This window comes from Aquarana catesbeiana, linkage group LG13, assembly GCF_042186555.1.
Source record: "Aquarana catesbeiana isolate 2022-GZ linkage group LG13, ASM4218655v1, whole genome shotgun sequence".
Classification (NCBI taxonomy): Eukaryota; Metazoa; Chordata; class Amphibia; order Anura; family Ranidae; genus Aquarana; species Aquarana catesbeiana.
In genome coordinates, this window is record NC_133336.1 from 132,667,379 (window position 1) to 132,691,624 (window position 24,246).

The window sequence follows — 24,246 nt, forward strand, 5'->3', positions numbered from 1 at the left end:
GTACCCCCTGTCACAGTGACACCAATAGCAGTGTTTTTTTTTGTTTTTTTTTTCTGATTATTGCATTGGTGTAATTTTGTAACAGTTATAAGTGGTAGGCCCCTTTTAGGTCTAGCGTACCCCCCTAACCCCCCCAATAAAGTTTTAACCCCTTGATCACCCCCCGTCGCCAGTGTCACTAAGCGATCGTTTATCTGATCGCTGTATTAGTGTCACAGGTGATGCTAGTTAGGGAGGTAAGTATTTAGGTTCGCTGTCAGCGTTTTATAGCGTTGGGGACCCCCATATACTACCTAGTAAAGGTTTTAACCCCCTGATTGCCCCCTAGGTAACCCTTTCACCAGTGATCACTGTATAACTGTTACGGGTGACGCTGGTTAGTTTTTTATAATGTCAGGGCACCCGCCATTTATTACCTAATAAAGGTTTAACCCCCTAATCGCCCGGCGGGTAATATAAGTTAGGTTTTAGGGTCAGATAGGGTCTGCGTCGCCCCAGGCAGCGTCAGGTTAGTGCCAGTACCGCTAACCCCCATGCACCCCCCATGTACCCCCATGCACGCAGCATACACCTCCCTTAGTGGTATAGTATCTGAACGGATCAATATCTGATCCGATCCAATCAGATCTATACTAGTGTCCCCAGCAGTTTAGGTTTCACAAAAACGCAGCGTTAGTGGGATCAGCCCAGATACCTGCTAGCACCTGCCTCTCCGCCCAGCCCACCCACTTGCAGTATCGATCAATTACTGTTACTTACAAAATCACTAAACGCATTTTGCCTATGAGTCTCACTAGTGTACCACTAAATTTAGAGCTCAAAACGGCAAATTGAAGGTACACTAGTGTAGAGGCCTACATGTTTATGAGCATGACAGATAGTGAAGAGGAAGTCACTCATCTGTTAGGGGTGCTGAAATTAATCGCCGCAATGATGCATCACGATTCGGGTGTCCCCGATGCGGCATGCATGCGACTATCGAAATCGATTGCCGTGACGTCATTGCCCCGCCCCTCCCGGGAGAGCGCTCCGATCGTATCCCGTCGTGTACAATGCCCGCCTCTCTCCTCTCACTTCCAGCTCTTCTCACGTCAGCGGAGAATTCTCAGCCCCGCCCACTGACTCACTATCAAATCAGAAGAGAGGCGGGCGGGGCTGAGAATTCCCTGCTGACGTCAGGAGAGACGTGAGACTTGAGAGCAGAGAGGCGGGCCGGGCACGGGCAGTCACATCAGTGGTGCCTATGCTCAGGGCCACTGATAAGGGGGTACAGGCAGCCCATCCTCCTAGCCCACCCACATAGTTCACTAGGCTAGCACTCCGGAGCGATGTCAGGACTCAGGGAGGGACTAATGAGGGAACTTGAGATACCCATTGGCACCGCCTCCTCAGCCAATGGGTGCACAGGGAGGCCTGTCCATCACATTCTTCGTCCCTCGGTCTTCCTGACTTGGTGCAGGCACTGGATGGAGTGGCTTTCAATGGAGCTTCTGAGCAAACTTCATTTGCTGACTGAGGTGAGGAAGAGTTTTGTCCAAGTAGTCATAAAGGCAAACTGAGCAGCTGCTAGAAGTGATGGCATGCTTGGATGGATGCTGGGGAAAGCCCATGCAGTGATAGCTCAGTCTGGCAGAGAAGTGAGCAGAGGAAGTTTTCTTTTCTGAGATCGTCTGAGCTATCACTGCACTGGCATCCCTTCAGATGAGAACAATAAGCAGACAAGAAAAGTCAGAGGGGGATGATTCTTCTACAGGATTCCATATGGTTTAAGGAGCACCAGTGCACCCCCCCCCCCACTGACTGGCAGTGCCGCCAAACTGCCCCCATTAGGCACCAGGACCCCTATCTCCCCTCACTAATCACTTGAGCCTCCTATCTCTCCCGTCACTAAGCGCCAGGACCCCCCATCTCTCCCCACTAAGTGCCAGGACCCCCCAATCACCCCCCATCTCCCGCCACTAAGCGCCAGGACCCCCCATTTCCCCTAATTGAGCACTAGTGATTCCTTTTGTCCTCCTTGAAAAAAATTGAGATTTATTATAGCAAAAAATAAAAAAATATTGTGTTTTTTTTTTTTCAAAATTGTTGCATTTCCCCCTTCGTCTTTCAGGACAGCCACCATGAGAGATAGTCTCCTCCTCTTCCTCTAGGAAACACTGCGCCAGCCCATAAATTCTTACTTCCCCCTGCCAGACCTCAGTATTAGTGTTTCCCCCGGTGGGGAGACACTGTGCAAGGAACCGGGCCACTCAGTCAGGGTGACTGTGGCTGTTTGTTTTTTTTGGAGCCTGTAATGGGAGCAGGGGCTTCCTAGGTGCATGGGCGGGACTTACCCCTCGTTCTGTTGCCACCACTTCCTAGCCGAGCGCGGCTTCAGGCTGTGGGGGTTCCCTATCGCAGCTACAGGGCTGCAGCATGCAAGCGTCCGCCTCTCCTGTATACCATACAGACCGCTCTTTTTTTGGAACTAGGCGGGCCGGACGACGGGCGACGTCATTTCCGGCGGAAGGACGAATGCTTGCCTTTGACCCGCGGCTTCCGGTTCCGGGTCGCGGAGCTGATAGGGAAGCCAGGCACAGGCTGGAGACGAGTCCGGTACGCGCACAGGCAGCGTGGGACTCGGTAGTAGCAACCACCTGCAAGTCATGTCGGAAGCGGATGCTCAGCCAACGGACACTACCTCCAGCCTTCCTAAGGTAAGAGTGCCTTGGGGAAGAGTACTCTTTATCTAGGATTGTCCCTCCATGTATGGTTCCTATCATGGGGGGGCAGACACCCTGGGTGGTCAGGGGAGGGAGGCTCAGATCCCCACATTTTAAGGAGGGTCTAGTGCACTCCCAGGGTTGTATCCTTGTTTTTAAAAAAAAAAAAAAAATTACAAAATGTTTGTTTTTTTCTTTTTATGTATTTCAGAAAGCTACAGAGAAGTCTAAGTCTACGCATAGCTCTAAGAGGAAGTGTGGAAGCATGGACAAAGGTCTTGTGTAGGGAGTGCATAGACTCCCTTGTTAAAGAGAGGGACTCTGAACAGGAGTCAGGACTTGCAGCCTCAGTAAAGGAGCTCTCGTCCACCTTTTCTTAATTTAAAGCCTTATTTGAAAGGTTTCAGCCTCCCATTAGTCCAGCTCCCCAGGATACAACCCCGCCTCTTGCGCAGGGCTCTGCTCCTGCCCAACCTGCAACTTCAGCTAGGGCAGATGAAGCTCCAGGGCCTTCCGGAGTGGAACAAAGACAGCCAGACAGTTCCTCCTCCGATTCCCAGGATGGTTCAGAGGGGGAGGACCAGGACGGGGAGTCCAGCAAATCCTCCAGATATAAATTATCCCTGGAAGAGGTAGAGGACCTCTTAGGGGCTATCTATACAACCCTCGGTATTCAGGAGGACAAGAAACCCCTGACCCTTCATGACCAAATGTACAGGGGCTTGGGGGAACAAAGGAGAAAAGTTTTTTCCAGTTCACGAAGTACTGGTTGAAACTATTAAAAAGGAGTGGCAAGATCCCGAAAGGAAACCCTTTTTTTCCTAGATCCTTAAAAAGGAGATTTCCGTTCTCGGATGATCCTGCATCTATCTGGAATAAAAATCCCAAGTTAGATGCTGCTTTCTCCCAGGTTTCCAGACACACAGACCTGGCATTTGAGGACAGGGGGGCCCTGGTGGATGTCATGGATAAGAGAATAGACTCTCTCCTCAAAAAGACTTGGGATTCAACAATTGGTAACTTAAAACCTGAGTTGGCCGTTACAGTAGTGGCTCGCAATCTGGAGCACTGGCTCTTGAAGATCCAAGAGCATATTGAAGCTGGAACGGCAAAAGAGACCATTCTATCTTCTTTTCCTACGATTCTGCGAGGTATCGCCTACATAGCTGATGCCTCGGCAGAATCAGTTCGTATGTCGGCCAGATCAGCGGCTCTGGCCAATTCGGCCAGGAGAGCTCTCTGGCTAAAAACTTGGCCGGGCGATAGCGCCTCTAAAGTCAAGTTGTGCGGGATACCGTTGACGGGAGACCTTCTCTTCGGCCCAGGGTTAGAGACCGTCTTGGACCGCACAGCAGACAGAAAGAAATCCTTTCCAGTCAAGCGGAAAACCCCTACACAAACAAAGAAGGGGTTTCGTCCGCAAAAACGTAAAGAAACCCCAAAGCCAGAAGGGCGAAAGAAATTTTGGGGTCAAAAAGGCAAGGGCAGGGGAGGGGCGATTTTTCGCCCTCCTGAACAGCCCCGTAAAAGCCAATGACTCCCCAACCACGGTGGGGGGAAGACTGGGGGCCTTCCTCCCACAGTGGGAGGCAATATCCCCCAATCGCTTTATCCTAGGGGTTATAAGAAGGGGGTACCGTATCGAATTCACAAACCCTCCTCCACGGAGATTTCTTGTCACGCACCTACCCAGGTGTACGACAAAAGCCGAGGCTCTGTTGGAAGCACTAAGAGATCTGGTAGATCAAAATGTGGTTCTCAGAGTTCCAAGGGCCGAGGAGGGCGAGGGTTTCTATTCACACGTTTTCGTAGTGAGGAAACCCACAGGGAAGTTCAGACTAATTTTGAATTTAAAGCCCCTGAACAGGTCAGTGACATACAGAAAATTCCGTATGGAGTCAATTTTCACAGTCAGAGCCCTGTTGCCCCACAACTGCTTTATGGTATCGCTGGACCTAAGAGACGCGTATCTACACGTTCCTATAATAGAAGCCTCACAGAGGTTTCTTCGGCTAGCAGTAGACGTAGGTGGAACAATGGTACATCTACAATTTCAGGCGCTGCCTTTCGAGCTATCCTCCTCACCCCGCATTTTTACCAAAGTCTTGGCGGAGGTGATGGCCTTTCTTCGGCTCCAGGGAATATCGGTGATAGCATATCTGGACAACCTGCCCCTATTTGCAGCGTGTCCACTGCAGTTAGTCAGAGATCTAGAACTAACAAAAAGGGTTCTTACAGGTCTAGGGTGGCTAATGAACTTGGAGAAATCCAGTTTGATTCCCTCTCAGCGCATCACGTACTTAGGCTATCTGTTGGACTCAACGCTACTGAGAGTGTTTCTTCCAGCAGAAAAAGTACAAAAACTGGACAGGGCAGTGGCTGTTCTCCAGTGCAGCAGTCAGGTCTCCATAAGAGTTCTGATGTTGGCCCTGGGACTATTAACAGCTACCCTCCCAGCAGTGCAATGGGCAGGTCTGCACTTTCGCCCCTTACAGTCCTTTGTCCTAAGGGTGTGGGATCACAGTCAAAAAGATCTGGACACCTTGGTACAGGTTCCGCCCCAAGTAAAGAGATCCCTCTGGTGGTGGAGGAAGGTCTCAAACTTGTCGCAGGGTCGTCTGTGGTTCATCCCAGTTTCTCAGGTGGTAACCACAGACGCAAGCGGCAAAGGTTGGGGGTGCATCTGGGTTCCCTTTTAGCACAAGGCACCTGGGAGGGCGACGAACTAAGAAGGTCGTCCAATTGGAAGGAGCTGAGGGCAATCGGGCTAGCACTCAGGTTCTTCAAAAAGGAGCTACAGGGCCACCATGTTCAGGTGCGGTCGGACAACTCGTCCGCCGTGGCCTATGTAAACAAACAGGGCGGCACGAGAAGCGGAGTCCTGTTGGCCTTAGCATCAGACATTCTGAACTGGGCCGAGACTCACACTCTCTCACACTCAGCAGTCTTCCTGAGAGGAGAAAATGTGATAGCAGACTTCCTCAGCTGAACCAAACTGAGAGAGGGAGATTGGATCCTCAACCAGGAGGTTTTCAATCTCATTTCAGAAAAATGGGGTCCTCCAGAAGTAGATCTGTTCGCGTCAAGAAACAACGCAAAATCCCCTTGGTTTTTTCTCCCTAAACAAAGGGGAGGGAGCGCGAGGGGTCGACGCATTGATCCAGAACTGGCATTTCAGAATCTGCTATGCCTTCCCGCCCCCGGCGTTATTACCGGCAGTTCTCAGGAAGTTCCAGATGGAAGACACGTCCCTGATTCTAGTAGCACCACATTGGCCAAAGAGGGCTTGGTTCTCAGTATTCAAGCAGCTAGCAGTCGAACCTCCCTTATTCCTGCCACCTCGAGAGGATCTCCTCTCACAGGGTCCAGTCCTCTGTCCACAGGTACACCAATGGCAGTTAACGGCCTGGCTACTGAGGAGGGTATGCTAAGAGCTAGGGGTTTTTCTGAAAAATTAATCTCCACCCTCCTCAACAGCAGGAAGAAGGAAACACGCCAGATCTATAAAAAGGTCTGGGTACGTTTCAATGAATGGTGTGCAGAAGGCGCCTTTTCGGTACACAGTCCCACTGCTGCGGTTGGAGTTCCTTCAGTGCGGGGCAGATAGGGGTTTATCCATAAGTACCCTTAAAGGTCAGGTGTCAGCACTCAGTGCTTATTTAGAAAAGCAGCTGGCCACCAACCCATGGGTGGTCAGATTCTTTAAGGCTCTGTCTAGACAGAGACCGGTTCAAGGCCCCCCCTTTCCCAAGTGGGACCTATCTTTAGTTTTACAGGGCCTGACGGGAACCCCCTTTGAACCTTTAGAAGGATGTCTACTAAAGGATCTTACGTTAAAAACAGTTTTTTTGGTAGCAGTGACAACTGCCAGGAGAGTCCGTGAGATTGAGGCCTTATCTGTTAGACCTCCTTTTTGCGTTTATTTTTCCAGATCGGATCATCTTCAAGACTGATCCAGCATTTTTGCCTAAGGTTGCTTCTGGTTTTCACAGAAGTCAGGAGGTAGTTCTACCCTCATTTTGTCCCAACCCCTCGGGGGAAAGGGAATTAAAATTTCATTCCTTGGATGTAAGGAGATGTATCCTTCAGTACCTAGAGCTGACCAGGATGTTTAGAAAGTCAGACTCTTTATTTGTTTTGTTTTCTGGGGCCAGAAAAGGATGCAAAGCGTCTCGACGCACTATTGCCAGATGGCTCAGAGTAACCATTGGCCAGGCCTATTCATTAGCAGGGAAAGAAATCCCAATGGGTATAAGGGCACACTCTACCAGAGCTATGGCAGCTTCTCAGGCAGAAAAGACTGGAGCAACGCCAGAGCAAATATGCAGGGCTGCAACATGGTCCAGCTATTCCACTTTCGTAAAGCACTACAGAGTGGACCTGGTGTCAGCTAGTGAGCAAGCCTTTGGGCGAAAGGTGTTGCAAGCTGTAGTCCCACCCTAACTGGTAAGTGCTCGTTCATCCTCCTCATGGTGGCTGTCCTGAAGGACGAAGGGGGAAAATTAAAGTTACGTACCGGTAACGTCTTTTCCAGTAGTCTTTCAGGACAGCCCTAGTTACCCACCCGAAATTTGGCGGTGTCTTATAAAAGACCAGAACGCAGCATGATAATGATATGGGATAGTATGTTATTAATGTGTTCTTGTGTCTCCCCAGCTGACCGGAGGTAATCTCGGAATATACTGAGGTCTGGCAGGGGGAAGTAAGAATTTATGGGCTGGCGCAGTGTTTCCTAGAGGAAGAGGAGGAGACTATCTCTCATGGTGGCTGTCCTGAAAGACTACTGGAAAAGACGTTACCGGTACGTAACTTTAATTTTTTTTGTTTATAGCGCAAAAAATAAAAACCGCAGAGATGATCAAATACCACCAAAAGAAAGTTCTATTTGTGGGGGCAAAAAGGACGTCAATTTTATTTGGGTACAACGTCGCATGACTGCGCAATTGTCCGTTAAAGTAACAGTGCCGAATTGCAAAAAATGGCCTAGTCATTGAGCAGCCAAATCTTCCGGGGCTGAAGTGGTTAAGGGAATGAGGTTATTTTTAATTCGAAGTTCCAGTAAATTTTTTTGTTAAGTCGGTAGCTACAAAAAATTCTTCTTTTAATAAAGACACTCACCTGTCCCACAATCCAGCGACATGGCCACCCGAACCCTTCTTTCTCTCCCCCGCCTGTCCACGGCGCTGGCAATACTACTGTGGGCATGGGGTGCACATGTCTCACTGCGCTGTCCTGAATGGCCGGGCAATCTTTTGGGACCTGTGATGTGTCTAAGAAGATTGCAGGGTGGAAGGGCCGCCTAGGCGTCCCAAATAGAAGTGCGAGCTCGTCGGTAATCGTGATGCATCGTGGAATCGAATCCAATCATTGGCCAGATAATCGTAATCTAATCGTGTGACCAGTGAAGATGCGCACCTCTATCATCTGTCAGATTCAGGCTCAGAATACGAACCTGTAGACAGCAGCAGCTTCATGACAGATTGCTCTGACGACGGAGTTGTGGTCCCTTTTCAAGGTCAGGCGTACCAGACCCCAATCTGATACCCACGCTCACCTGACCTAAATCCAATCGAACACCTCTGGGACATTTATGCTTTGGTTCATCCGAAGCTGCCAAATTGCACCTCAGTCTGTACAGGAGCTCAGTGATGCCCTGGTCCAGATCTGGGAGGAAATACCCCAGGACACTATCCTTTGGTTAATTAGGAGCATGCCCTGACATTGTCAGGCATGAATACAAGAATGTAAGGGCCATACAAACTACTGAGTACTAGGGATGAGCCAGATGTTCGCCGAACAGCAAACATTATGCGGTGTTCGCAGCAAATTCGAAAGCCGCAGAACACCGTTAAGTCTATGGGACATTAACATGAAAACCAAAAGTGCTGATTCTAAAGGCTTATATGCAATTTATTGCCATAAAGTGTTTGGGGACCTGGGTCCTGCCCCAGGGGACATGTATCAGTGCAAAAAAAAAGTTATAAAAACGGCAGTTTTTTTTCGTGAGCAGTGATTTTAATAATGCTTAAAGTGAAACAATAAAAATGAAATATTCCTTTAAATATCGTGCCTGGGGGTGTCTATAGTATGCCTGTAAAGTGGCCCGTTTTTCTCGTGTTTAGAACAGTACCACAGCAAAAGGACATTTCTATAGGAAAAAAAGTAATTTAAAAAAAAAAAAAAGGGGGGGGCAGCACAGTGGTGTAGTGGGTAGTAAGAAGGGTCTCTGGTTCGAATCTCAACCACGACACTACCTGCCTGGAGTTTGCATGTTCTCCCTGTGCCTGCGTGGGTTCCCTCCGGGTACTCCAGTTTCCTCCCACACTCCAAAGACATGCTGGTAGGTTAATTGGCTTCTGTCCAAAATTGGCCCTAGTATAAGAATGTGAGTTGGGGACCTTGGATTGTGGGCACAATATGGGTACCCTAAATAAAAATAGGGATAATTGTAGACACGCACCCACACTCACTCAGGTTGAACTGGATGGACTGGTGTCTTTATTCAACCTTACTAACTATTTAAAACTGATCTCGGCTGTAATGAATTTTCTGGTTCCCCCCCCCCCAGTCCATTACCAGGCCCTTTGGGTCTGGTATGAATATTAAGGGGAACCCCAAACCAATTTTTTTTTTTTTAATTGCGTGGGGGTCCCCCCAAAATCCATACCAAGCCCTTCAAGTCTGGTATGGATTTTAAGGGGAACGCTGCACCAGAATAAAAAATGGCGTAGGGGTTCCCCCCAAAATCCATACCAGACCCTTATCCGAGCACACATCCTGGTAGGCTGCAAGAAAACGGGGAGTGAGGTGCCCCCCTCCTGAACCGTACCAGGCCACATGCCCTCAACATGTGGAGGGTTCTTCGGAGTAGCCCCCCAAAGCACCTTGTCCCCATGTTGATGGTGACAAGCGCCTCATCCCCACAACCCTTGCCCGGTGGTTGTAGGGGTCTGTGGGTGGGGGGCTTATCCAGATTCTGGAAGCACCCATTAACAAGGGGACCCCCAGATCCCAGCCACCCCCCTAATTGGTAACAGGTACCCCTACCATTTCACAAAAATAAGTGTCAACAACAGTAAGCCAGGAGACACTTTGAGACAAGTCCTTTTATTAAGATAAAATAATTAAAATGTCCCACAATGTAAATCCATCTCGTGCCTCCCGACGAACCGGAAAAAAAAAATAAAGCCGCTACAGCTCTGCCTCCATGGGAGGCTCCCGCCGAGTGACACTTCTTCTCGGTGACAGCTGTTATATAGCTGAGGGCAGGGCCACCCAGTGACGTAAATGGGTGACTCCGCCCCCCCTCTGATGCCACGTGATGTCAGAGGAAGGCGGGGTGGCTAATTTACATCACTTTGACTTTTGGGGTGTCTTTGAATTCAGCCCTGCAGGTTGATAATTTTAATTTCCATCAAACGATGTGGCATCCTTTCGCTCCGAACACCTTACCCAGTCCATATCAGTATATATATCCAGCATGATATTTTTCCCCATTGAGATCCGATGTGTTTTCAAAGTGTTCCTTTGCTCTAAAAAATTATTGTATTTTAATTATGTTACAGTTTTGTGTTGTACACGCCTCTTATTTTTCAGCTCCCAATTGACAGAGGTGGTGGTGAAGGGAAAGCCATGTACATAGACACAGAGGGCACTTTTCGACCGGAAAGGCTGCTTGCTGTTGCTGAAAGGTACTATATGCTTTAGTGTTTTTTTTGTTTTGTTTTTTTTTTTTTTTTTTTTTCAGGTACTAAAGTATATGTAAATAGGAACTCTTAGTAATTAAGATAAGAGATGTAATGTAGTGGCTAAGTGGTTAGCACTAGGGTCGTTGGTTTGAATCCCAACTAATTGGCCCTAGTACATGTATGTGAGTTTGGGACCTTTACAGTGTAAGCTCCTTGAGGGCAGGGACTAATGTAAATTATAATATATGTAAAGTACTGATTAAATTGGCAACGCTATAGAAGTACCTATAATACATTTTTAAAAATGTAAAAAAATTGTGTATTTAAAGTAAGAAAAAATAACCGAAGATTCTAATACAGTGGGTATAGAAAAGAATCTAGCAGCCTGAAATGAAGAATTATTTTTTTTTTTTTTTATCCGGCTGTATTTACTAGTTATAACATCCAAGTGAAAAATATAACGCCAACATGTCAGTGTTTTCAGTTTTTTTACTTTTTTTTTTTTTTCCTGTGCTGCAAAAAGGATCACCCCCTCCGCCAGACATGTCTTTTGGTGTTGAGGCCAAATAATTACATTTTAGTCTCCTCTGACCGCAACACCTTTTTTCCATGTGGCCTCAGAATCTTCAAGGTGCGTTTTTTAAGGTGGTCAGATGAGACTAAAATTGAATTGCCAGCCAAATAACATTCCTACAGTAAAGCATGGAGGTGGTAATATCATTTTATGGGGGTGTTTTTCTGCAGCAGAGACTGGAGCACTTGTCAGGATAGAAGAGAAATGGATTGGGCAAAATACTATCAAATTCTTGAGGAAAATCTGTTGCCCTCTGCCAGAAAATTGTCAATGGGGAGAAGGTGTACCTTCCACCATGACAATGAGCCCAAAGAACACCTCAAAAATGACCACACAGTGGTTGAAGGAGAAGGTGAATGTCCTTGCATTGCCTAGTCAGAGCCCAGACTGAAACCTCATTTGAAAATCTGTGGAATGACTTGAAGACTGCAGTCCACAAATGGTCACCGTCAAATTTAAGTGAACTTGAGCAGTTCTGCAAAGAGTGAGCGAATATTGCAAAGTCTATATGTGCAGTTAGTAGAGACCTATCCCAACAGATTAAAAGTCTGTAATTGAAGGAGTTTTAAACCCTCAAGGTTTTTCAGCTTAATACATTCTTTGCATTAAGCTGAAAAACCTTTTGTAGTGCAGCAGCCCCCCAGAACCCCCCTTTTACTTGCCTGAACCCGATTGTTCCAGCGATTAGGACGAGCATAACAAGTACCAGCTGCTGTCTCTGGTCCTAATTGGCTTGATTGATAGCAGCAGGAGCATTGGTAAATGTGGCATGTTTAACCACTTCAATACCAGACACTTTCGTCCCTTCCCGCCCAAGCCGATTTTTAGCTTTCAGCACGGTTGCACTTTTTTTTATCATATCATTTTGTTCCCACAAATAGAGCTTTCTTTTGGTGGTATTTGATCACTGCTAGTGTATTTTATTTTTTGCGTAACAAATAAAAAGACAAAAAAATTAGAGAAAAAAGTTGACATGGCGGCGCTGACGGACGCTGGTGGGTGGTGCTGCTGGGCATCACTGAGACCTCTGGCAGGCATTCATAGTGGGCACTGATGAGCATCTTTTAGGGCACTATGTGGCATCCTTGGTGGCCATGGGGGACATACCTGCTCATCAATGCGGTGGGCGCTCTGGTGATCCATTGTGGGCATCCGCAGGTGGGCTGCACTGATAAACAATCAGCCCAGACCCCCCATCAGTCGAGCCGCCGTTCGGCTCTCGCGAGTGAGGAAAAGCTGATAAACGGCTCTTTCTGTTTACGCTGTGATCAGCCATGATTGGACACGGCTGATCACTTGGTAAAGCTCCTCCGTCAAAGGCTGTTTACCGAGATCGGTGTAGCTGTGTGTTAGACTGACACGCTGCACCACCGATCGCTGCGCGCGCCGGCAGTTATCCTCCTGGCCGTCATTTTGCTATAGGCTGGGCGGGAAGTGGTTAAAAAAAGAACCTTTACAACCCCTTTAAAGCAAAATGTGGTCCTACAAAATACTGACCTAAGGAGGGTAACCCTTTTTCCAACTCCGTGATTGAATTAAAAAATAGAATAAAAATTCTGATGTGTTGGTGTTATCTTTCACTTGGATGTTGCACTGAGTAAATACAGCTGGATAAAACAAACTGTCTGCCTTCACTCCAGGTAGCAAAGCCACAAAATATATGATTTTAAAGAGAGAGGGGTGATTCTTTTCTATACCCACTATAAGTCCCTATGTAAGCTAATGGAAGGATTGCAAAATCTGTAGCAACAGCAAATCTGATTTTTCCCATTATAGGACATCTGTGAACTGTAATCTGCTAACTATGGGTTTTAACTTTAGATTGTAAGCTCTCACGAGCAGGGCCCTCTTAACTTTTTTTTTTTTTTTTTTTGATTACATTGTATTGGAACTATACAGTCTCCTGCTTTAAATAGCTGGTTCAATTACACTGACAAGTTTATTATTAACTTTTTTGTGTGTGCGTATATGTACCTTTTTTTATAATCATCAGTCCTCTGCTCCGATACATGAGTTGGAAAATCTTAATTTGGATTTGCGTAACGCTTGGTTAGTACTCTCCATCTTGTCCTCCTTATCTGGAATCTCTAAATTGTTGACCATGTATTGTTTATGGGCTTTTATTACACTGGGCAGTAGGCCCCTGAATGGCTGCGCTGCCAGCTTGCCAGATATATAGGTTTTTTAAATGAAATGGCTCATTTCACACTAGCCTACTCAATGTTATGCATTCAACAAGGGCTGTACTGTTGAAGATGACACAAAGTGACAGCAGTGTACTGGAAATGACATGGCGTGAAATCTCCCCAAAAGGGATGGCCTGACAGACTATCCAAAACTAAATGTTTTGGTTGAAGTTGGACAGGCAAAGCTTTGGCATTTTCTGATGGTCAAAAAAGAAAACTGTCTCAAGGTAAAAAAAAATAGCACTTTATAAAATACTTCTATAGGGATTTGGTGTTATGCGAGGTGTTATGCGAGCTCAACAGACCTCCTCCTTTCTAAAAGTAAAGATAAAAAGATCTTCCTGATGGTGCAGAAACTTCCCCAATCAGTATTAGCCAGTGAGACTGCTCATTATTGTGATGAGCCAGTAGAAATATGTGGAGTGGGATTTGCTTCAAGCTATCACAAACAAGATTTCTCAGCACACCTGCCAGCCTGCAAATCAACCAAATTGTTTTTAAAGTAAACTGTTAAAGACTGGGTCAGTTTTTTGTTTGCACACATTTGCAAATATTCATAAGCTGCCATGCCCATGGCCATGGGGTATATGCTGCGCTCCTAACTTTCAATTCCCAGAGCCTCCATAGTAGGAGCAGATATAAGAATGGATAGATTAAGGCAGTGGTTCCCAACTCCTGTCCTCAGGACCCACTAACAGGCCAGATTTTAAGTATTACCTTGGGGAGATGCAGACTAGAAAACTGCAATCACTGAGCAGCACAGTATATCACCTGTGATTTATTTCAGTTTTCTTGCAAACCTGGCCTGTTGGTGGATTCTGGGGACAGGAGTTGAGAACCACTGGATTAAGGGGTGGGATTTGCTCCAAGCTTTGTCTGTCTGGCATTCAGCTAAGAAAGGAAGATATGGGAGGCTGCTGCAAGTGTATATAGGCACCCTTTTTCTTGTGAATAAGTAAGTGGGGAATGCTTTAATCCCCTGTCGTTTTTTTTTGCCAAGTGTCCCTTTTTTTTTTAGACATGCTTTCACCTGCTGCATTCTACAAACAAAAGGGTAAGAGGAAGTCTCTCCAAAGTGAGAGAAATCCCCCTCTTAGGGCCCTTTCAGACCTACTGTGGCATGTGGTGCCCTCTGGAATCTTTCAGATTGCTTTTCAGAGAACATTTGACAGCCGGTGAAGAGGCATTTTAAGTGGTTCTAAAGACTGGGTGTTAATTTAATGCATTCTCTGCATTAACCACTTGAGGACCAGGCCTATTTTTTAATAGAAAACTACTTAGAATCCCCAAATATATATGTGTGTGTATATATATATATATATATATATATATATATATATATATATATATATATATATATATATATATATATATATATATATATATATATATATTAATTTTACAATTTTTTTTTCAGACACCCTAGAGAATAAAATGATGGTTGTTGCAATACTTTGTCACACATTTTCCCCAGTGGTCTTATGAACGCAATTTTTTTGGGGGGGGGCGCGCACGGGGGGACACTTTTAAATTGAATAAGAAAACAGTAAAGTTATGCCAATTTTTTTTTTTTTTTTATTGTGAAAGATAATGTTACGCCGAGTAAATTGATTCCCAACATGTCATGCTTCAAAATTGCACCCGCTCGTGGAATGACGTCAAGCATTTTAACCCTTAATATCCATAGGCGATGTTTAAAAATTTCTGCATGTTACCAGTTTTGAGTTAGAGGAGGCGTTTTGCTAGAATTATTGCTCTAACAATCGCGGCGAAACCTCACGTGTGGTTTGAACACCGTTTACATATGCAGGTGTGACTTGCGTATGTGTTCGCTTCTGCAGATTATTTCACTGTCCCTTTAAAAAAAAGTTTTTTGGATCACTTTTATTCCTATTACAAGGAATGTAAACATCCCTTGTAATAGGAAAAAAAGCATGACAGGACCTCTAATGTGAGATCTGGGGTCAAAAAGACAAGGCTGTCTGGCTGCAGTCTTCTTTCCCCTTTCTTCCTTTTCCCACAGGGAAATTGGCTCCTGCTGCTGTCAATCAAATGGTGTGAGGAAGGGATCAGGGGGTGGGGCTGAGTCAAGCTGCCTGTGTCAATGGTTGCACATGTGCCCCCATAGCATGCGGCTTGGTATGGGAGCACACAGAAGACGAGGAGCCTGGAGCACCATCGAGGGACCCCAGAAGAGGAGGTTCGGGCTGCTCTATGCAAAATCATTGGACAGAGCAAGTGAGTATGACATGTTCCTCAACCAGAATATTCCAAAGTGGCAGGATCGCTGGGTCTCTGGTGTACATGATGGATGCGCTGATGGTGCCGTGGGATTAGTAAAATCTCCTCTCCGCTTTCCAGTCCTTTGGCTGCTCCTTGGCCACTGTGTATGATAGGAGCTGAAGAATTACTGGTCATTATGGTGGCCCTTGGTATGCTGGTGTGGTTGGGGGCAGATGCTCCCTGGCTGCTGCCTCCTTCGGGTGGACCTACTGTCTCAGGGGCTGGTCTTCCACCCTGCTTTACAGTCACTGGCTTTGGTGGCATGGCTATTGACAGCCAGGTTCTGGAGGACGGGGTTGTCTTGCTCGATGATCCTGACTATTACTCGTAAGTCTACCTTCTGGAAGATTTATCGTCTCACCTGGAGGGCTTTATATAGTTTGAAAAGCCTTGGAGTTTCATCCTTGTGCTTTCTCGGTAGCTCAGGTGGTGGCCTTCCCTTGAATTTGGTGTTGTCGGCACTTCAGAAGTCTCCCTTTTAGAGCATTTGGGATATTCCCTTGCTTACGCTCTCACAAAAATGTTGCCTTTCTAGTCGCTATCACTTCAGCGCGGCTGGTGTCGGGATTGGCGTTGTCCCGTAAGCCGCCTTATCTGATATTACACAAGGACAAGGTGCTGTTTCAACCTTTTCTTTCTGCATGAGGTGGTGTCAGATTTTCACCTGAATGAATCTTTTCTTTTGTGTCCTCCGCTGTTGCACCCTAAGAAGGTGGCTCTGCATTCCTTAGACCAAATGGGGAGAAAAAAAGGGAGAGAAGGGAATCGCCAGTTAAGTGTAGTGTGGCAAGTATGAATTTTAAGAACAATGGATATAAAAGCACTCATAAAGGTAAGTTAAAAGCATGCTCACCTGGTAGGGTCTGTGTCTGTTCCTAGTCTGTCCTGCAGGGCTGTTGGCATTGGTTCCGACTGCTACAGATGGTTGTGCTGAGGAGCCTGGGAGAGCCCAGGGAGTCTGCACTGACCAGCGTGGAACGCACAGCGGAAATGATGTCACCGGATGGATTGGACAGACCAGATGAGAGGAAGGCTACGCGCTGGGAGCATGTAGCTCCTTCTACATGCCTAAGGGAACGTTGCTACAGGAGGCTATTTATAGTATACTCATGCAAATGATCCCGATGCCTAGTTCGATACCTCACTGTGATCGGTGCGGCGGCGGGGGATGTTATAATCGCCGATCTCCTTGTGTGGCTTTCAATAAAGCGGCTGACAGCAGCTTCACCTCCTCTCCTCCATGGCTTTCAGCTGCTCTATTGAAAGCCACACAAGGAGATTGGTGATTATAACTTCCCTGCCGCTGCACCGATCACCCCAACTGAACTCTGTATCCTCCAGCTCCCCTGTGTCCTCCTCCTGTGGGTCCTCTGGTCCCCTGCACCCCCCCCCCCGTCCCCCATCACATTGCTATAATCTTTTTATATGGACTATAAACTGAAGGACTTATGAATAAATGGTTGTGGAACAAATCATGTCAGTTGCCATTTCTTATGGGGAAATTCGCTTTGGTATAAAAGTGCTTTGGATTACAAGCATGTTTTTGGAATGAATTATGCTCGCAATCCAAGGTTTTACTGTACCTGGTGATTTTTTTTCCATGAAAGTCTTTGTTCAGGAATGTGAAGTGACAATTACCTCTCCCCTAGAGGTGCCTGGCAACTGCATATATCTTCACCTGTTTTAGAGTTTCAGGACAATTTATGCTTTTAATTTTTTTTTTTTACATCTGATAATATCAAGTGTTATGCCCCCTGTGACTGTTGGTCACTGTGATTGGGATGGTGGTGGTGGGGGAGCAGTGCTGTACTTAAATGTAAATATTAGACTTTACATGAATTCTCTGGAATCCTTTCAGTGAAAATATTTGGTAGGTACACGTGGGAACCTAAAGGTTCTTGTTTTATTCATGTAACCATTTTACAAACATTTGCAAAATTACTTTAAACATGCCTTGCTTATGTGGAGGTAGATTTCTGCAAACCTGGGCTTTTATAGTTATTGGCTTCCCCAGCATGGTAGGACAGCTTTAACCAAACACACAGCTAGTCAGGTGTGTGTGGTGGTGTTTGTTTTTTTTTTTCCTGATTCCTTTTATTTAACAAAGTTGCATTTTCAAACGTGCATAAAAAGGTCACTTGAATTGACAGATCTATAGAAATCAGTGGTAATGCAATATGATCTGCACAGCATCTATTAGAAGGTTCAGTAAAGGAGGGTGGGATAAAGCGCTGGCAGGGGCCAATAGTGAGAAGTAAACGATGATAATAATAGTAAGAGTCCAGTTAGTATTTGGAAGCTTAGTCCATTTTCTTCTGGATCCAGACCTGTTAAAGATTCTGGTGAGAGTTGAAAGCGGCAAACAGCTCAGGAGAACAAAAGAGACTCTATGGTAATGAGAGAAAGGAAGATAGAGCAGCGCCGCTCAAAGTGTAATTTATTAAAAAAAGCTTTAATTTGCTTTAAAAATACACTCGCACTCACATTTGAGCAGCGGTAATCAGGCATTGGTTTTGGTTGTTCTGTCAGCTGTCCTTGATGTTCCCTCGGTTCCAGCTGGGCGGCAGTGATGGATCAGTCCCCGGCCGCTCCAGTGGCGTCCGTAGCTCTGAGGCTGGAGGATATCACAGCAGGCACGTCAACAGGAATCGTCAGACGCTTGAACGGGGGGCATGGCTTGAGCGCTCACGTTCGGAATATGCATGCTCCTTCATCAGGCATGTGATTTGGCTATCATCGGCACTGTTTATGTAGAGGAAGGGGCGGCGCCAGGAACTGTAAGGTGCAGCAGACCAGCGCTAGTTCCAAAGCATGGATCGTGCACAAATCGGTTTAGCCATACAACAGGGTGCTTGTGTTTGGCAAGAGATGTTAAAGGAGTCCATACATATATGTACACGACACAGGACTAAGGATGAGTAAATGAACTGAGATACATAGTTCCATAGTAGGTGAGGTTGAAAAAAGACAGTCCAAGTCCAACCTATGAAGATGAGATCATTATTAGTATTTTTTTTATAAGATATATAATATAAAATGAAATAAAAGTTATTGAAATAAAAATGAAAATCGAATTAAAGTAAACTATAGTGATGAAATCAAATAAAATACAGAAAAAATATAAATAGATCGAATGGAATGAGTTAAAATGAAATAGAGTGAAGTAATATGAGTAGCCTTATAATTTTTTTTTTTTTTTTTTTTTTGTGTGTGTTTAGAGCAGTGTTTCTCAACTCCAGTCCTCAAGGCGCCCCAACAGGTCATGTTTTCAGGATTTCCCTCAGATGAAACAGCTGTGGTATTTACTAAGGCAGTGAAACTGATCAAATCACCTGTGCAAAATAATGGAAATCCTGAAAACATGACCTGTTGGGGCGCCTTGAGGACTGGAGTTGAGAAACACTGGTTTAGAGGATAAACATGAGTAGGAGGTTCATTAGTTATATACTTACAAATGTGCGTTGACAATCTCATTGACCACAAAATTCCTGGCGCCGCCCCTTTCCCTCCCCTTTCTCCACATAAGCTGTGCCGATGATGGCCGAATCACATGCCTGATCTAGCACGCATGCTCCGAGCGCTCAAGCCACGCCCCCTGTTCTCAAGCATCTGACGATTCCTGTTGACGTGCCTGCGGTGATATCCTCCAGCCTTGGAGCTACGGACAGCACCAGAGCGGCTGGGGACTGATCCATCACTGCCGCCCAGCTGGAACCGAGGGAACATCCAGGACAGCTGACAGACCAACCATAACAATGCCTCATTAACACTGCTCAAATGTGAGTGTATTTTTAAAGCAAATTAAAACTTTTTTAACTAATTTATTACGCTTAGAGCGGCGCTGCTCTCCCTTTCAATGAGAAGGTTCTCCTTTTTAATTAACTTTCAGCTCGACCTCTAGTTATCACAGAATTAGTAGTCTGATCTGGCTTAGGCATGTAAGTTTTTCGTAAGCATGGAATATCATATATGCTTTTATTTAGACCCCTTTCACACAGAGGCTCTTTTACAGGCACTATAGCACTAAAAATAGCGCCTCTCCTGTCACTCCAATGTGAAAGCCCGAGGGACAGGCAGGACATCAAAAAAAGACCTGCAAGCAGCTTCTTTGAGGCGCTTTAAGAGCGGTGTATACACCGCTCCTAAAGCGCCCCGCGGTGCTTTTAACCCTTTTTTTGGCCACTCACGTGGGTTAAAAGTGCCTTGCTAGCGGCTGAAAAGCGCCGATAAAAATAGTGGCACTTTACCGCCGAAGCCCGGGCGTTGTGAGTGTGAAGGGGCTCTAAAGGGAAATTGCACCCTTTTTGGCCTGTGATATAATATTTTTTTTTTTTTATCCTAATAGGTATGGGTTGTCTGGCAGTGATGTTCTTGACAATGTGGCTTATGCTCGGGCGTTTAACACAGACCATCAAACTCAGCTTTTATATCAGGCGTCTGCCATGATGGCAGAATCCAGGTAAAATTAACCATTGTTTATATTAATGCAATGTATAGGACATTGTGCAAATTTACAAAACTATACATGTGGCTTGTAAAAGTTTGAACTTTATGTATTGCTCATTTTTTCTAATAGTGGCTCTACTTTCACCAGTTTATGAAGCTGGTCTTATCCATTTCTCCACTTATTTTTGCAAAATTTCAACAAAGCTGAACAGAAGCAATCAACTCTTAATTTCCAGGTTCCCCATGTTCTAAAACATGACATTTTCCTGGGTGATTTTTTCACCATAGAAAACCTGGTTTCATCTGTTTAAATACATTGAAAGATGAAATTTTCTCAAGGTGGCATAATTGCTTTCCATTTTGCCAGCTACATGTTGGCAATGCTGCTTTTGATATCAGAATATATAGGGCGAGTCAAACCATGCAACCATCTTATGGGAAATTTAAGAAGCAGTTTTCTGATCCTTGTACCTGGGCCCCCTGTAATGGAGTGTTTTCTTAACCTTTTTATCAAGAAATGACTAAAGCAAATTCTTTTGCATGTTAAGTTTGAGAAAGTGGTAAATTTCTCAGGTATCCACCAAGCCTTGTCTGTCTAGAGCTCTGGGGTAAAATATGGGTTACCAAATACATGTATTTTGCAGTTTTCCCCTAACATTTGTAGAGCCACCTCCAAAAGTGCAGTTCCAAGAGAATAGATCTATTTTGTCCCTGCCTGTTTTAATAGAGGACTCTGCTTCTGTCACAATCTATCAATTTTGTTAAAGAAAGGTAGTTTATGAAATATTAAGAAATCCACTCCTATTTCGGTGTACAACCAGCTATGGTTTTCTAATTGGACAGAAAATCCATATATTGCTTGTAACTGTGAAAACTACACTGCACAATTAGGCAAGTGGGTATTTTTGACCAAATCATCATTTTTATGCATATTGTCCCAACTCCCAAGCTCTTTAAACTTGAATGCTTATTGGATTTAAGCATATCAGGTGATGTGTATTTGTGTAATGAGGGAGGGTGTGGCCTAAAAAGATCAACACCCTTTATCAAGGTATGCATAATTATTAAGCAGCTTCTTTTCCTCAGGCAAAATGGGCCAAAAAAGATTTAACTGACTGGTCAAAAATTGTAAAAAGGCTTTCAGAGGGATGCAACACTCTTGAAATTGCTAATTGCTTTTGGGGTTGAAGATGAACTCAAAATCAACTCCCAAACCTACTGCCAGTTTTCAGAAGAAACTTTCCTCAAGCAGTAGTACAGGAAAAAGTCTTCATCTTTCAAGAAGACCATAATATTTGGCAGGACAATCCTCCATCACATGCATTCAAGTACTCCACTGCGTGGCTAGCCAGTAAAGACCTTAAAGATGAAAGAATGACATGGCCCCCTTTCTCACTTGACCTAAACCCTATTGAGAACTAATGGGCACTTCTTAAACGGGAGATTTATGGTGAAAGGAATACAGTACACCTCTCTGAAAGTTGATCGTCAAACTGACAGACTCCATTAATTGAAGGCTTATGACTGTTATTGAAAAGAAGGGTGGCTATATTTGTCACTGTTGTATTATTTATTATTATTATTGTGTATATATTTTTTTTTTCGCACTTTAACAGATGACAAACAAGTGAGATGGGAAAAATTCTAGTCTTTCATTTAGTTGCATAATTCTGTAAACTAAAAGTTGTCCAATAATTGTGCACACACCGATATTCTCCTAATGAGATTAATCCTCAAAAATATAATTTGACTAATGTACACACAATGTATACAGCAAGCCCAGAGAAATGTTATTTCTTGCTCCTGTGATTGGCCCACTGCTTATTCATATTGTTTCATTTTACAACACTGGAACTGATCGTGTTATTCAAGCGTTCAGATCCTCCCACGTAGTACCCGAGGAGGAAATGACTGACTTGTTAAATTGCATTTAACCTGGAATAGATTGGAGTTTGACTTAGAAAAATATCTTCCATTTTTATTGCCTTGCCCAGAGCTCAGTGAAATGTTGGCATGCATCATTACTTTTTTAAATTCAGCTAGAACTGTTTGTGTCAGGCATCCACATGCCAGCCCACACTCCAATGTGTGACTAACTGCCTAATAAGGTACCCTTATTCAGGATTTATATAGTGCCAACAGTTTACGCAGCGCTTTACAACTTGAGGGTAGACAGTACAAATACAGTAGGAATCAGAGGGCCCTGCTCCTTGGAGCTTACAATCTGAGAGAAGGTCAAGAGATACAAGGGGTAATAACTGTGGGGGATGTGCTGATGGGATGTGCCAGATAGGCTTCTCTGAAGAGATGAGTTTTCAGGGATCATCTGAAAGTGGATAAAGTAGGAGAAAATCGGACAGATTGGGGTAGAGCATTCCAGAGGATGGGAGAGGCTCTGGAGAAGTCCTGAAAGCGAGCATGTGATGAGGTGACAAGGGAGTTTGAAGGCAGGAGATCTTAGGAGGAGCCAAGGGAACAATTAGGTTGGTATTTTGAGACTAGGTTAGTGATTGTAGCTGGGGGCCAGGTTGTGGATGGCTTTGTAAATTATAGTTGGCCAACAAATTAAATTCAAGATACTGAGTTGCAGCCAATGAAGGGATTGGCGGAGGGGTATAGCAGACGCTGAACGGTTTGTGAGGTGGATGAGGCTGGCAGCAGCGTTCATGATGGACTGAAGTGGGGATAGCCTATTTAGAGATAAGCCAATGAGGAGGGAGTTGCAGTAGTCGAGACAGGAGATGACCAGGGAGTGGTTTAGAAGCTTTGTGGTGACATTGGTTAGGAAGGGGCGTATCTTAGAGCTGTTGCGGAGGTTGAGGCAGCAAATTTTGGATAGCGATAGGATGTGGGGCCGAAAGGTTAGTTCAGAGTCCAGGATTACACCTAGGTCATTGGCATGGGGGGACAAATTGATAGTTGAGCCGTTGATATTGACAGAGAAATCAGGGGAAGTGGTACCTGAGGGAGGAAATATGAGCTCGGTTTTGGATAGGTTGAGTTTAAGGAAGTGATGTGATATCCAGGCTCATATGTCTGCTAGTAAGTTGGTGATGCGTGAGGAGACAGATGGAGAGAGCTGGGGGGTGGAGAGATAGATTTTGGTGTAATCAACGTAGAGATGATATTGAAGGCCATGGGAGGCAATCAACTGACCCAGGGAGGTGGTGTAGATTGAGAAAAGGAGAGGTCCAAGAACAGAACCTTGGGGGACCCCAACGGAGAAAGGAAGAGGAGAGGAGGAAGTAGAGTTATGACACTGAAGGAGTGGTGGGATGGGTAGGATGAGAACCAGCGGAGATTACAGTCACGGAGACCAAAGGAGTGGAGTTTATTGAGGAGGAGGGGGGCGGTCAACTGTGTCAAAGGCAGCAGAGAGATTCAGGCGTAGTAGTACAGAATAGTGTCTGCTGGTTTTAGCCGTTAATAGGTCATTTGAGAGTTTGAGAGCAGTTTCTGTGGAGTGTTGAGTGCGAAATCCGGACTAAAGGAGATCAAGAAGTTTGTTCATGGTCAGATGGTCGCTCAGTCGGTTGTAGACCAGTCTTTCAAGAAGTTTGGAAGGCAAGTAAGGAGATGGGACGTAGGTTGTTAAGATTGGTGGGATCCAGTGAGGGCTTTTTAAGTACGGGGGGGACTAACGCATGTTTTAGAGAGTTTGGGAAGATGCCACAAGAGAGGGAGAGGTTGGAAATGTCAGTTAGTCTAGCATCGAGTCAGAGGGTGAGCGTAGCATTTGCATGTGATGAGTGTTGGATAAAAGTTTAGCAACCTCATTCAACCCTGCTAGTATCTGTGGACATGAGGTGCTGTGTGGGGGAGGTTTCTGCGCGTTGGAGATCTCCTTATGAATTGTATCATCCTTGGCGTGGATGAGACTTTTGTCCCAGTTCACATGCCTCCATAACAAAGTGAAAGAAACCTCAGACAAGGCATAGGGGAGGGAATTGTGTGGACTGAGGCGCTTTGTAGTGCCTGCTGTTAGGACTATCTTGTAATTATAGATGGAGTGGGGGAAGTTATGTACTAATCTGGTCAAAACTTCACCGAATCATAAGCCAGTACTGATCCACTCCAGGAGTTCCAGACAGGACCAGGGTTTTCGCCAGGTGCTTTCCTGAAAGGCCAGCAACAAAACTTTGTAGGACTCTTTCAGGACATGTGTACTTCCTTCCCTTTACTTAAATTAACTCCTGCTGTGGAGGTGTAGACAAGTGGGTAAAGCATGTTCTCAGATTGTGGTTTTTGTCTGTCCTCCTTTTTCATTATAAAGATTTGTTACCAAAGAAATGCACTGTCCAGGCTATGAATTTGCTTGGTTCAGTGCCCAAATGTTTGGATTGAGGTCCTCTGGTGTGGCTGGTCCC

General features: G+C 45.3%; 1 protein-coding gene across 2 annotated transcripts in view; it reads left to right on the top strand.

The window, feature by feature from the left end:
* Positions 1-24,246, top strand: part of RAD51 (RAD51 recombinase) — a 65,732-nt gene that overhangs the window by 34,919 nt on the left and 6,567 nt on the right. For both annotated transcript variants that reach the window (XM_073610295.1, XM_073610296.1), the window contains exons 6-7: positions 10,299-10,393; positions 19,779-19,892. In XM_073610295.1, coding sequence (XP_073466396.1) covers positions 10,299-10,393; positions 19,779-19,892 — 209 coding nt within the window. The remainder of the gene's footprint in view (positions 1-10,298; positions 10,394-19,778; positions 19,893-24,246) is intronic.